Source organism: Papio anubis, chromosome 6 (genome assembly GCF_008728515.1).
Source record: "Papio anubis isolate 15944 chromosome 6, Panubis1.0, whole genome shotgun sequence".
Classification (NCBI taxonomy): domain Eukaryota; kingdom Metazoa; phylum Chordata; class Mammalia; order Primates; family Cercopithecidae; genus Papio; species Papio anubis.
The window spans coordinates 25,883,524-25,898,987 of record NC_044981.1 but is presented as its reverse complement, the minus strand read 5'-3'; the positions used below and the strand labels follow the sequence as shown (position 1 = coordinate 25,898,987).

At 36.3% G+C, this 15,464-nt stretch overlaps 1 protein-coding gene across 8 annotated transcripts in view; it reads left to right on the top strand.

Annotated features, from left to right (window-relative positions):
• Nucleotides 1-14,240, top strand: part of SLC17A3 (solute carrier family 17 member 3) — a 29,511-nt gene extending 15,271 nt beyond the window's left edge. Inside the window, exons 6-13 of one of the 8 annotated variants that reach the window (XM_021937049.1) lie at nt 874-960; nt 4,873-4,991; nt 5,129-5,290; nt 5,573-5,702; nt 5,793-5,940; nt 6,280-6,370; nt 10,352-10,488; nt 14,017-14,240. In XM_021937049.1, coding sequence (XP_021792741.1) covers nt 874-960; nt 4,873-4,991; nt 5,129-5,290; nt 5,573-5,702; nt 5,793-5,940; nt 6,280-6,370; nt 10,352-10,486 — 872 coding nt within the window. In that variant the 3' untranslated portion in view covers nt 10,487-10,488; nt 14,017-14,240. Of the gene's footprint in view, nt 1-873; nt 961-4,872; nt 4,992-5,128; nt 5,291-5,572; nt 5,703-5,792; nt 5,941-6,202; nt 6,371-10,351; nt 10,489-10,569; nt 10,768-14,016 lie in introns of those variants that run through there. The other 7 variants (XM_021937048.1, XM_021937051.1, XM_021937052.1 and 4 more) reach the window with 7 other exon arrangements.
• The last annotated feature ends 1,224 nt before the right edge of the window (nt 14,241-15,464 follow it).

The window sequence follows — 15,464 nt, the reverse complement described above, 5'->3', positions numbered from 1 at the left end:
TTTACCAAAATTTAAAATGCACATAGCCTTTGATCTAGACTTTGACCTAGCAAGTCCACTTCTGATATTCTATTGCACAGAAATAAATTATGTCTATGTTCAGAGTAACTACGTAGAATCTACAATGACATAAAAATGCTTACAAGACTAATTGTTGAATAAAAAGTGAAGTCCCAAAACAATAGAAACATTATGATCCTGTTTTTTAAAAAATGATAATACCTATACACATATATAGTATTTGACAGCTTAATATTAATGTTCATCTGGAAAATAAAAAATACAATCACCTGGAAATGTTTGAAAAAGTGATAAAAAGGGAACATGCCCTACCATATTAGAACATTCTGAAAAGCTATACAAGTTAAAAGAGTTACTAGCACATTTATAGAAAAATCTATCTTTCTGCCTACATATTACATAAATGCATTTATCAGGAGGATGACTATGTGTAGATATATATTATTTATGTGTACAGAAAAGGTATGCAATTACGTATTATATAATACATTGTTACTAATGGTTAATTTTAGAGAGAAGAATGAGTGGCTGGGAAGGCAGATGAGAGTAACTTTGGCTCCTTATAGTAGTTTACTTTTACAATAAGCATATATAACTTGTGTAATTACAAGAACTTGAAAGGAAGTATGACAGTCATCTGCTATGTTATAGGGAACTGCCAGAAAAATGTGCTCTAAGGACAACATATGAAATTATATGTTCTTAAATCATAAATTTGAAGTTTGTGCATTCTAATATGCTCGTCTCCTTATGGTTTAGTGCTACTGCTCTATAATATGTCATCTATCAATCTGTATGTGTTTGCCAGGAAGAAGTCTAGAGTCCCACAGCTTACTTTCTGTCTCTTTGCAGGAATGTTACTGGGATGCTTTTCTGCCATCCTCATAGGTGGCTTCATTAGTGAAACCCTTGGGTGGCCTTTTGTCTTCTATATCTTTGGTAAGCTACTATCTCCCAGTTCTCAGACTTTCATATGGAGAAAGATTCTCCTCAGTAAGTATATTTGTGTATAGTTTTCCAAACCAAATGAGTCAAGACAGATAAATCCTAGAAAACAAAATATCTTAATCTAAGGGAATAATTAGCCAATGCCATAAAAAAATTGGAAGTTCTCCTGCCTATTATAAAGTGCTATTAACCTACCATATTGTATTATTATCACACGGTAATCAGGCATACTCTGCTGCCATTGCAGGCAGTAGGGGATAGGCTTGCAGTTCAGTGGTAAGACACGGAAGGAAGAAATCCAGAGAGTTAGGTGCTGCTGTCGGTTTTGTCTCAGATTAAGCATAGGAGCAAAGCATCCTGAGTGAGGCTCAAGTTTCTTAGAGAGGAGAAAACATGAAACACCAAGAGGATGAATTTTGCCAACCTCAGCATTTGTCCCAAAGCCTTCCATTTAGTTATTAGAAATCAAGAAAGAACTGCTCCCTCCATAACTTCCACTTCAGTAGCTTTTACATTCTACTTTCAAAGCTTTCATTAGTTTGCATTTATTTGTTTATACATTTATCTCCCCTTCTGGGCAGTGAGCTCTTTGAGGGCAGAGATAGAGTCCTGTTGGTTCTTGGGACTGTACAGAGTCCAGGGAACAAAGATGTTAGTTACCATGGAAACATTAATCATGAGAAAACTGGGGGGATATATTAATATCAGACAAGAATGGCTTCAGAACAAGGAATATTACCAATTCACAAGAAGACATAACAATCTGAAATGTATATACACCTAATGACAGAGCTTCACAATACATGAAGCAAAAACTGATCAAAGAGTAAGGAGAAATTGACAAATCCACAATTAAAGATGGAGGCCTCAATATTCTTCTCTCAATAATCAATAGAATAAGAACACAGATTAAGTACATTTTATTCAACAACAGTAGAGTACTTACTCTTTTCAAGTGTGCTTCAAACATTCACCAGGATAGACAATTTATGGCCTACAAAAATGAGATTGAACAAATTTAAATGAGTTAAAATGATAGAAAATATTTTCTTTGAACATAATAGAATTAAACTAGAAATAGTGACAGAAAGCCTCTGGAAATACCCCAAATATTTAAAAAGTTAGCAACATACTTCCAATGAGTTAAAGAAAAAGACACAAGGGAAAGTTTTTAATTGAATTGAATGAAAATGAAAAAATCAATATATCAAATTTTGTAGGATGTAATTAAAACAATGCTTAGAGAGAAACTTTTAACATTAAATGTTTATATTAGAAAAGATGGTTCTCAAATTAATGATCTAAGCTTATGTCTTAAAATAACTAGAAAAAGAAGATTTAAGTAAACCTAAATCAAACTGAAGGAAGAAAATAACAAAAGTACATGTAGAAATTAATGGATTTAAACCAAAAAAGAGGTTGTGTTCAATCTAAAACTGGTTATTTGAAAAGACCAATAGCATTGACTAATCTTTAGCCAGATGGAGAGAGAGAGAGAAAGAGAGAGAAACAGAGAGAGAGAGAGAAACAAAAGAAAAATAACCAATATCAAGAATGAAAAAGGGGACTTTAATGTAGGCAGGGGAAAATCATTGGTGAAGACTGAAGACGGTGCCTGCACTCACAGAGAATCAGAGATAGTACCCATTTTCATAAGACAGACTGAAAAAATCATAATTCATGGGTCATTGGATGGAATACTCATAAATGTTATTCCTCAGTAGTGAGAAATTATTAGCCTTAGAAGGAGTACTGCTGTGGATCTCTTTAACAAATGGTGATGGCAAGACCTAAAAGGGGCAAACTATTTCCACATAACTTAATCATATCCCAAAACAAAGCTTAAACAGATTTATAGGAATACAAAACTATCTGGCACCCAGCAGGATATAATTCATAATGTCTGGCCCCAACCATAGATTACCAGACGTGAAGAAAAGGAGAAAAATACAACTTATAAGGAAGAGAATAATGAACTGATCAAAACTAACCCAGAGCTGACAGAGATTTTAGAATTAGTAAACAAGGGCATTGAAATAGTTACTATAGCTATATTATAGCATAAGTCTGTATGTTCAGAAAGTTAAGTGGAGGCATAGTAAATATAAAGAAGACCCAATAAAACTTATAGAGATGAAAAGTACAATATCTGAGATGAAAAATGCACTGAATGGAGTTAATGACAGATTAGACACAATAAAATGAAAGATTAATGAACTTAAAAACAGCAATATAAATCATTCAAAATGCATGACACAGAGAAAATTATAATATTAAAATGAGAACATTAGTAAGTTGTGGAGTGCCCAAAATAGAGGAGTAGGATGGGAGAACAACAACAACATTTCTCAAAAATATTTGAAGAAACAATGACCAAAAATTTTCCAAATTGGATGAAAACTATAAATTCACAAATCCAAAAAGGTCAATGAACCTCAAGCACAAGAAACATGAAGAAAACTACATCAAGCGACATTCTAATCAAATGACTCAAAACCAGAAATAAAGAGAAAATCTTAGAGTAGCAAAAGCTAAAAGATATGTTATAGAGAGAGGAGCAAAGATAATGCTGAATGCAGCATTCCTTCCTGTTAGAAGCAGTGCAAGAGAGAAGGCAGTGGAACAACATCTTTAAAGTAGTGCAAGAAAACAAACCAAAAAGAAAAAGAAAAGAAAAAAATCTGTCAACCTAGAATTCTAGACCCAATGAAAAAAACTGTTTCAAAAACAAATGCAAAATAGAGATATTTTCAGATGTAGAAAAACTGAAATAATTAGAAATGTCAATTAAAGAGAACAGTACCATTTTCAATGGCATAAAATATATTCAACATAGGGATAAAACCTGCCAAAAGAGATGTGAGGGCTGTGTACTGAAAACTACATTTTTATGGAAATGCAAAGATTCTAGAATAGCCAAACACCTTTGAAAATAAACTACAAAGTTGTAGGACTAACATTACCTGATGTCAAGACATATTATAAAGTTATAGTCTTTAAGACAGTGTGGTACTAGCATAAAGACTGGCAAATAGATCAGTGGAACAAAATAGAATCATAGACTCATGATTCTATTTACTTCATATAAAGTAAACTGAACTGATCTCTGAGAAAAGTTCAATATATAAAGGATAGTCTCTTTAACAGAAAGTGCTCAAAAATTGGATATCCACATGCCAAAAAAATGAACTTCCATCCATACCTTGGATCATATATAAAAACTAAACCAAAATGAATCCCAGACCTAAATATAAAACCTGAAATTATCCTTCTAGAAGAAAACATAGGAGATAATCTTTCTTATTTAAGCAATGATTTCCTAAATATGACACCAAAAGCATGATTCATAAAATTAATTGATAAATTGGATTTCATCAAAGTTAAAAATGTATCCTCATCAAAAGGCATTGTTAGGATAATAAAAAGACAAGCTGATCCCAGGAGAAAATAATTGCAAAACACATGTATAATAAGGACTTTTATTCAGAATGAGTAAATAATTCTCAAAACTCAATAATAAAAAAAACAAAAACAAATTGGGCAAAAACCCTTCACCAAAAAAAGATAGAGAGAGGGAAAATAGGCACATGAAAAGATGCTCAACTCATCCTCAGTTATTTAAGAAATACAAATAAAAACCATGAGGTATCTCTACATACCTATCAGAATGGCTAATATTAAAAATATTGAGATATCAAGTATAGTGCCACTTCTAGGCTCTGTAATTTCCACACACACAAATAAACAGGAAATGTAAAATGGGCGAATTGTTTAAGAAATGGAAAAGGGATATAATGAACATGAACTTTTCCTGGAACTTATGTCAGAAAATATCCCAACTAAAAGAAATTCACCCAAAAAGCAGAAAACAGCCCATCTACCAAATGTACCCTGTGCCTACAGGAGGTGTTGGCTGTGTCTGCTGCCTTCTCTGGTTTATTGTGATTTATGATGACCCCACTTCCTATCCATGGATAAGCACCTCAGAAAAAGAATACATCACATCCTCCTTGAAACAACAGGTACATATAAAGACACCAACACTTTCCTGAGACCTTGTATCTGAATTTTCTTGAGACCTTAAATCTGTATTTTTAAGGGTGACTAAGTGTGTGAGCATCTCTTGGATTTGCCATTCTGACAGTAAATTTGTTTTCAGGTCAGGTCTTCTCAGCAGCCTCTTCCCATCAAAGCTGTGCTCAGATCTCTACCCATTTGGTCCATATGTTTAGGCTGTTTCAGCCATCAATGGTTAGTTAGCACAATGATTGTATACATACCAACTTACATCAGCTCTGTGTACCATATTAACATCAGAGACGTGAGTATGTTTCCTTCCCTTCCTTTCTCCTGCTTGCATGGCTGACCAATTACTCTGCCCTCGCTAATCATTCCACTTAGAGAAATGTATTTCTTATTACCCAAAATAATCTAATATTTAATATTCATGCCAGTAGCTTTTCTGCGGTATGATTTAAGAGGTTACTGATTTTCCTAAGAAAGTATGATTTCAGAGCATCAGTATTATTAGTAGTAATTTATCAACAAAAGTTGTGGTCTCACTGCCTTTATTATGGTAATTTACTCAATCTTTTCTCTTTAGAATGGACTTCTATCTGCCCTTCCTTTTATTGTTGCCTGGGTGATAGGCATAGTGGGAGGCTATCTAGCAGATTTCCTTCTAACCAAAAATTTTAGACTCATCACTGTGAGGAAAATTGCCACAATTTTAGGTAAGAACAGAGCCTGAAGGTCAGATAATTCGCATAGCATACAGCAGCCAAAGAGTGCATCTCACTGTTTGTTTGTTCTTCATTCCCTAGGAAATCTTCCCGCTTCAGCACTCATTGTGTCTCTGCCCTACCTCAATTCCAGCTATATCACAGCAACTGCCTTGCTGACGCTCTCATGTGCATTAAGCACATTGTGTCAGTCAGGGATTTACATCAATGTCTTAGATATTGCTCCAAGGTAGGACTCTGTTCCCCACTATCAGTCTCACATTTTCTTTAAAAGATTTAGCTTTCAGCTTTCTGGGATCCCCAAATTTAGGAAATGAATAAACCACAGGGAAGGACCACAGATAGACCTGTGGCCTTTTTTTTCAGGGATTTTGAGGGAGGGGTATTGATTTGTCTTCATCCCTCTCCTTGAATATACATAGTGCAAGTCCTTTTTGATATAATTGTCTAATTATAACTAAATATAATTGTAAAATATAATTGAGTTATAGATTCATTCATGGATCAGGGCTGAAGGATACTGTCAAACATCTCTGGATCTAGACTGGAACATTCCTGTCACCCACAGGCATTCCAGTTTTCTCATGGGAGCATCAAGGGGATTTTCGAGCATGGCACCTGTCATTGTACCCACTGTCAGTGGATTTCTTCTTAGTCAGGTACAATTTTTTTGTCATGAAGGACTCCAAAAATGCTAAATCCATTTATAAAGGTAATAGCATGTATTCAAATATTGAAAAATAAAGTTAAATTGTGGGTAATTTGTCATTAAGATGAACCTGGTAAAGAAAAATATAGAATCATTTCTTTGGTGACCTAAAACCCGGTTCATTCTCAAGAAAAGAACTAAATATCAATTGCTATCTTTGAAACTGAAAACACATTGTTGCATAGGTGTCTTGGGATAATGATTCCACACATAACTGCCAACCTGCTATGTTTCTGGCAATACTTTTAATTTGTATCCAGCATCTACAAGGAAGTTAAGTTTATGAAACACAAACAAACCCTTTAAAGAGTGATCAAAGAACATGAACAGATTCTTTTCAAAAGAAGACATATACGTTCTTTTTTTGAGAATTGTCTATTCATGTCTTTAGCCCACTTTTTGATGGGACTGTTTATTTTTGTCTTGCTAATTTATTTGAGCTCACTGTAAGTTCTGGATATTAGTCCTTTGTCAGATGTATAGATTGTGAAAATTTTCTCCCAGTCTGTGGGTTATGTGTTTATTCTGCTGTGCAAATAAACAGCACAGGAATATTCTGCTGTGCTTATTCCTTTTGCTGTGCAAAAGCTCTTTAGTTTAATTAAGTCCCAGCTATTTATTTTTGTTTTTATCACATTTGCTTTTGGGTTATTGGTCATGAAATCCTTGCCTAAGCCAATGTCTAGAAGGATTTTTCTGATGCTATCTTCTAGAATTTTTATAGTTTCAGGTCTTAGATTTAAGTCCTTGATCCATCTTGAGCTGATTTTTGTATAAGGTGAGAGATGAGAATCCAGTTTCATTCTCCTACATGTGGCTTGCCAATTATCCCAGCACCATTTGTTGAATAGGATGTCCCTTCCCCACCAGATGTCCAACAAAGATATGAAAAAATGCTCAACATCACTAATGAGCAGGGAAATGCAAATCAAAACCACAATGCGATATTACCTTACTCCCTTACTCCTGCAAGGTTGGCCATAATCAAAAAATCAAAAAATAATAGATGGTGGCCTGGATGTGGTGAACAGGGAACACTTCTACACTGTTGGTAGGAATGTAAACTAGTACAACCAGCATGGAAAACAGTGTGGATATTCCTTAAAGAACTAAAAGTAGAACTATTGTTTGATCCAGCCATCCCACTACTGGGTATCTACCCAGAGAAAAGAAGTCATTATACGAAAAAGATAGTTGCACACACATGTTTATGGCAGCACAATTCACAGTTGCAAAAATATGCAACCAACCCAAATGCCCATCAATCAATGAGTTGATAAAGAAACTGTGGTGTACATATAAATATATGATATATATATATGATAGAATACTACTCAGCCATAAAAAGGAATGGATTAATGGCATTCACAGCAATCTGATGGGATTGGAGATTATTATTCTAAGTGAAGTAACTCAGGAATGGAAAACCAAACATCATACATTCTCACTTATAAGTGGGAACTAAACTATGAGGATGCGAAGGCATAAGAGTGACACAATGGACTCTGAGGACTCAGGGTGAAGATGTGGGAAGGGGATAAGGGTTAAAAGACTACAAATCAGGTTCAGTGTATACTGATTGGGTGATGGGTGCACCAAAATCTCACATATCACCACTAAAGAACTTACTCATGTAACCAAATATCACCTGTTCCCCAAAAACCTATGGAAATAAAAAAATTAAAAAACAATAATAAAATAAAATAAAAATTTTAAAAAAGAAGACATATATGCAGCCAACAAAGATATGAGAAAAGCTAAATATCACTGATCATTAGAGACATGCAAATCAAAATCAAAATGAGATCATCTCACAGCAATCAGAATGTCTATTATTAAAAAGACAAAAAATAAAAAATGCTGGAGAGGTTACAGAGGAAAGGGAACACTTACACACTGTTGGTGGGAGTGTAAATCAGTTCAACCATTGCTGAAAGCAGTTTGGCGATTCCTCAAAGAGCTAAAAACAGATCTTCCATTCTACCCAGCAATTCCATTACTGGATATATACCCAAAAGAATGTAAATTATTTTACCATAAAGACACATGAACACTTACGTTCTTTGCAGCACTATTCACAATAGAAAAGACATGGAATCAACATAAATGGCCATCAATGACAGATTGGATAAAGAAAATATGGTACATATACACCATCAAATACTATGCAGAATGAGATCATATCTTTTGCAGGAAAATGGATGGTGCTGGAGGCCATTATCCTTAGCAAACTAACGCAGGAACAGAAAACCAAATACCACATGTTCTCACTTATAAGTAAAAGACAAAGGATGAGAATTCATGAACACAAGGAGGGGAACAACAGACACTGGATCTTACTTGAGAGTGAAGGGTGGGAGGAGGGAAAGAGTCAGAAAAAAAAAAAAAAACTACTGGAGACTAGGCTTAGTACCTGGGTGATGAATTATCTGTACAACAACCCCCCATTACATGAGTTTACCTATATAACACACCTGCATATGTGCCTCTGAACGTAAAAGGTTTTCTTTTTTTTTTAGAAAAGAATATTTCCGGCCGGGCGCAGTGGCTCACGCTTGTAATCCTAGCACTTTGGGAGGCCGAGGCGGGTGGATCACGAGGTCAGGAGATCAAGACCATCCTGGCCAACACGATGAAACCCCGTCTCTACTAAAAATACAAAAAAATTATCCAGACATGGTGGTGCGCGCCTGTAGTCCCAGCTACTCAGGAGGCTGAGGCAGGAGAATTGCTTGAACCCGGGAGGTGGAGACTGCAGTGAGCCCAGATCGCGCCACTGCACTCCAGCCGGGGCAACAAAGTGAGACTCTGTCTCAAAAAAAAAAAGAAAAGAAAAGAATATTTCCATTACCCAGATGGTTATTTTGTGCTCCTTTCCAGTCAGTACCCCTCCTAGTTGTAACTATTACCTTGACTTCCGTTTTCATAGATTATATTTTCCCATTCTTGCGTTTCATAGAAATGGAATCATATAGTACATACCCGAGCTTCTTTCGTCCATCATGTGTTTGAGATTCATCCGGTGGATGTTATAATAGTTTGTTCTTTTATATTGCTGTGTAGTGTCTCATTGTGTGGCTAATCCCAATTTATCTATTGTACTCTTATGAACATTTGACTTGTTTCCAGTTTTTGGCTATTATCAATAAGGCTGCTATGAACATTGTTTTCTTTTCACTAGAATAACAGTGTTTTGGTTTCATTGCATTCATTATGGTTGCTTTTTATTAAAGGCAAGTAATTCTGGTTATCTATGTCAAATAGTGATAAAATAGTTCCTTTTAAAATTTAATTGATTTAAAAAAACAAAATTTCTAGAAAATTATAATTATCATTTAAAATTTTTCATTTGTATAATCATGCCAAAAAGGCTATAATGAAAGCAAACATTAAGTGTGTGATGTATGTATAGGTATTTCATATGCAGTAAACTCATTTAACTATTGATTCTCACATAAATTGTGAAAATGAAATGTTATTATTTTCATTTCCTAACAATTAAGCTGAAAATCTGCTAGCATAAGTTTTTCCACATTGAGGATGAACAATCAGAATTCTTCAAACTTAAACATGTATAGTTCAAAAGCCCATAATCTTCTCACAATTCCAGCACAACATAAGAAGAATCTTGAAAGGATTCTCAGCATAGCTTACATAGTCAAGATTCATGCAAAAGAGAACATGTACGGCACTTGGATAAATAGTGACAAATGCATTTATCTAGGTTAACCACAAAGTTCCCCAAATACCCTTTATGAAGAACACTCTGAATGTATTTTGAAATCCTTTCCATTTAACTATCGAGTCACTTTCAGGAAATGAATTTCTACATGGAAACACAGCAGTGAATGTTGTCATCTGAACTATTAATATAATGTTTCATAGAAAAATATGAAAGGGGTAATACAGACTCGGGATTTTGTGTCTCCAGGACCCTGAGTTTGGGTGGAGGAATGTCTTCTTTTTGCTGTTTGCCATTAACCTGTCAGGACTAATCTTCTACCTCATATTTGGAGAAGCAGATGTCCAAGACTGGGCTAAAGAGAGAAAACTCACTCGTTTGTGAAGGTAAAGGATAATGATTTTATGTATGGTTATAGCCATAGAAGCAGCTGAAGTTTTAAATTCTATGTCATTTTCCTTTCTTAGTTATCCCACCTTGGATGGAAAAGTCATTAGGCACCGTGTGGCATAAAATAGAAGGCTTCCGTGATGAAAATGCCAGTGAAAAGAATTTTGTTTCCTGTGGCTCTTTTCAATTATAAGACCAGTTCGTTATTTTGTTCAGACCTTTTTTTGAGATGAATGTAAGATGAATAAAAATTCAAATAAAATCATAACTAAGAACGCAGTTGTCATCTTCATAGAATTAACAATAGATTAAGAGGGCTTGCTGTGTGGGACCCAGTACGTTAGATTCCAGTACTGGATACGAGAAACAATGTTTTAAAACTTTTAATCCAGGGTGACAACCTCACTAGGGCAATGATTTTTCCTGTTTGTGGAAATTAATACTACTTTCTATTTATTGGGTTGGGTATTGTCCATGTGCTCTTCCCTGTATGTCCTCCATTTATCTCCATGCTGCTCAGGCTCCAAGAGGCTGACCCATATGGATTGTATCCTGTACTCCCTTTTCCACTGGCTTCTGCTAGATTTTTGAGGGAGATAGGTAGAGTCAGTGGCTGTTTATCTCTGACAGTCTCTCTTTTGGGGTGTGCAGAAGGCTAAGCTTTCTATTGCAGTTCACAGCTCCAGGAAGGCAGCCATTTCCATATGTTCTAATAACTTCCCTCTTCCTTGTCCAGTCTTTTTTATTTGCCTTTATTTGGCAAGCTCTGGGGTTCTCCAGAATCCCTTGTGGTTTCCCTACCACCTGCCTAATCCTGTGTAAATTCTCGTTTTCAACAATGCTCATAAATTACCCAGTGTAAGTCTGTCATTTTTCTTCTTCTGGGATCCAAATAAGTCAGTGGTTCAATTACTTATAAATCTCAAATATGAATGAATTTGTATTTTTGTAAAATGATAATGTGTAGGTGTTGGTGGGGGACCATGGTCTGGATTGACCCCTTTTTTGATTTCTACCATGTAGAATAAAGATTAGAGGCATCGAGTCATTTCATATAGAGGCAATGTGATAGACAATAGTTCTGAGTGAAAAATCAAGGGAAAGATTTAGAGGGCCAAGCTTGAATAAACACAGCACTTACTGAGATCTTGTTATGTTCCAGAATCTGGAATCTTGGGACACTGGAGTAAAGGAGACAGTCATTCTCCATCCTATTGTGGAGGACAGACACAATAATTGATAGCACTACACTGTTTTAGGTACAATAGCAGAGGAACATGTAGGGCATCATGAAAGACCAGATGAGGAGTTCTGATTCCAAGTGGCAGTAAAATCTTATCAAGTGGTAAGATATTTTACACTGGATGGTGGTAAAATCTTATCAAGTGGTAAGATACTTTACACTGGAGCCCAACTTGCACAAAAGAATAAAATCAAGAAGCAGGATGGATTCTGAAGGGAATCACTTGCCTGCATAATCAGTTAGGAAAGGAAAGAAAGTGGATTTAGGGAAGTGGGAGTGGTCAGAGTAAGGAGGTCTTGTTTGCTGTGTTAGGGAGTTCAAGGTATAACCTATAAGCAGTATGATAGGAATCATAGCAAAACTGACATGGGCAGATTTTCTCTCTAGATAGAACACTCTGACTTAATTTCAGAATCAAGACGACTAGTTAAATGACCATCTGTGCAGTGGCCTACACAGCAGTGTTGAGGACTGAACTCACCTCAGCAGTGGTGAGGGCAGAAAAAGCTGAGATGAAGACAAGAAGAATGTTTATAAGATAGAACTGAAAGATCATGGTATTTGACTAGAAGGATGCAGGAGAAGAAAGGTGTCAAGGAGTCCTGGGTCTCTAACCTGAGAGACTGAATAGAGAGTGGTCTGAACAACTAAACCAGGGAATGTAGCAAGATGAGACCTTTTCAAGGGGGAAGATCATGATTTGACTTTGGGACATGTTGAGTTAATGGTAATAGTGGGATAATCATGTGGACATGTGTATTAGCTTCCTAGGGCTGCTCTAACAAAGTGCCACCAACTAAGTTTCTCAAAGTAATTTATTGTCTTACACCTCTAGAAGTCCAAAATCAAGGTGCTGGCAGGGCTGGTTCCTTTTAAAGGCTATAAGGAAGAATGTGTTCTGTGCCTTTTTTATTCTTTTAGCTTCTAGTAGTCTCAGGCATTTTTTGGCTTGTAGATGACCTTCTCCCTGAGTCCTCACGTCATCTCTTCTTGGTACACATCTGTCTTTGTGTCCAAATGTTCTGTTTTTATAAGGACATCAGTCATATTGCATCAGGGCCTACTCTAATGACATCATCTTAACTTGACCATCTGCAAAGGCCCTATTTTCAAATGCAGTCACATTCACAGATACTGAGTATTATGACTTCAACATCTTTTGGGGGAACATAATTCAAGTCATAACAGCAAGCTCAACAAGGGGCCAGATCATTAATCTGAAACTTATAGAAACTATGAGAGTGAAATGGAGAAGAAGATAAAAGAGAAAAATGCAGATGTTCAGTACTGAAGACCTGAATTTAGACCAAATGGCTCAACAAGAGCCTGTTGATGGAAAATCACAAGCCAAGACAGAATGCCAACATCTAAGGAGGGCCAAAAAAACAAATGCCCACACATAACAGAATAACAGGAGAGTAGAACTCTCACTGAAAACTCATGGGCATGGCCTTTTAAGAAAGACTGCTGATGAGCAGTAACAAGTGTAGTGAAGAAGCTCAAGCAGATGAGGTCAGAAAAGGAACTTAGTCACCTTGTGATTGGAATTCTTAGTAGCTTTTTCAGGGTACATTTAGCAGAGAGATGACAGGTCAGTTTGCAGTTTGTTGGTGAGTGAGGGTAGAGAAAGAGAACTATTTTCACAAAATTTGATAAAGGGAGATAGACATATAGCAGAGAGGGATATTTCATTAGTTGGTATTTCACCATCAGAATGTAGAATCCTGAAGGAAGGAGGGCACTTAAGGGTCAGCCATCAAGGTCTGAGTCAACATCGTGAGAAAGTTCTCCTCTCGAAGTGTGGGTCTCACCTCATTGTTGTTTTAACAAAGGGCAAAGGACTGTTCCTCTTTTGCTCTTCATATGTGCTCACCTTCATCACATTTCAAATTCTGCATTTTGAGTTGTTTGTCCAGAAGGGACCAGTTTCTTCTATTAAAGATCCAGTTACCTGGCCTTCCTGCTTGAGCACACATATGGCCAGAGATGCACCAACTTAGGATGGATTTCTGCTTGGTATTCTTTTCTGTATTCTTGCTTTTATCCATACACTCCAATCTCCCTTGTGACCTCATGTTAAAAAATTCATTACTAGGCATATACACAGCCTCTAGTACTATGTCTTTCGTTTTTAGTGTGAATTTTTAAGTAGGTATAATTCACATGATACTGAGAGTAAACTGTTTAAAGGTAAAATTAGTGAGCTATTTTATTAAGATAGGAAATTTTTAGGTGATATTCAAAGACAATGACATGAATTATGAAACCTTTGTTTCCCCAGGCAACATCAACCTCGGACAGGAATGGGGTAATGATTCACATTTATAGGGGGAAGAATTGTCTTTGTGTGACTTCAGTCACAGTTTGCTTCTATCAAATCTTCAGTCTCCAATGAAGCTCAAATATTTCTGGGAATCCTAACGAAGGACTTGTTTTTATGAGTTTTGTGCTGTCGTTGCAATGTCGAGATTGTGTGTCAAGTCAACATGAAGTTTCAAACCACTACCAATATGTTCACGTGACTTACTCTTTCCATTATTTGGATATCCCATTACACAGGCACAGTGGATGATTTAAGTATTCCAGGAAGCTGTTTCTATACCAAGGTAGCTAGCAATAATGTGACTATGCCCATTATCAACCCAAGCCACATAAATGTATCCCAAATTTTAGTCCAGCAAAATACATTCCCACTGCAGCCTTCCCTTCACCATATCAAAAAATGCCAAGAGCAATTTCATGAACGTAGTAACAATAGGATGGAGATAGTAATTTTAAACAATTGTGGTTAAAATAGCTTGCTTCTAGAAATTTTCAATGAGACTATATGAACATGTTACTAGTGCCCTCTTCCCCGCCAGGACTTTAGAAATGGTCCATGCAAATGAAAGATCTTTAACCTTGTCAATGAGCTGAAACTCGTGATGTTTCAAGGCTGAGCCATGCTTTTTTGAGCCCTCAGTGTCAGTACTTAATAAATATCTGGTGGACTAAATTGAAGCACTGGCATCTTCCAAATGTCTCACTCCAATTCACTGCATGAGTTTCCAAGCAGAACTGCTTTGTCTACAATGTCTTGGAGAGGTTTTTGGTAAAGCCAATCCTTTAGTTCTTACCCACCAGCCACTCTCTTCCGTGAGATTCTAGAGTCTGAACGTACACTCACTTTTACTCTTCCATTAATTGCGTCTCTTTTCTATTTACCAAACCATTGTTACCAGATCGCTAATACTGACATTGTGTGCCTGACTCCATTATTGCTTTGGATAAGTTTCTTAGGGATTTTCCTCATTCCCAGGGACTCTCTAGTCACTAATGAAGAAGTTCCTAGTGACTCCAACTCTACTAGACTTCTCTATACGCCAGGCATGTATAGATGTTATTGAATATTAGCAATGAAAACAGCTTAGGTTCAGTCTGAGACAATGCCCACATTAACTATATGTTGAGCATATGTGCAGAAGTGCAGAAATAAATCAATCTAGAGGTTCTTTTCCATCAAAAATTAAAAATAGTTGCATTCAGTCATTATAGCAAACACTCAATATTCCACCCATATCCCATAAGTTCTCTTTACCATTTTGCCGCATACCAGCTCCTGATGGGTTTTCATTCCCAACACCTGGAACCCGTTTTTTCTGTTAGAGGGCTCCCTTAGGCTGCAGGAGCCGGTTTTGCCTGCCAACCTGGATGTGCCTGGGAATTTGTGCCTGCCTGGGAATAGTTCTT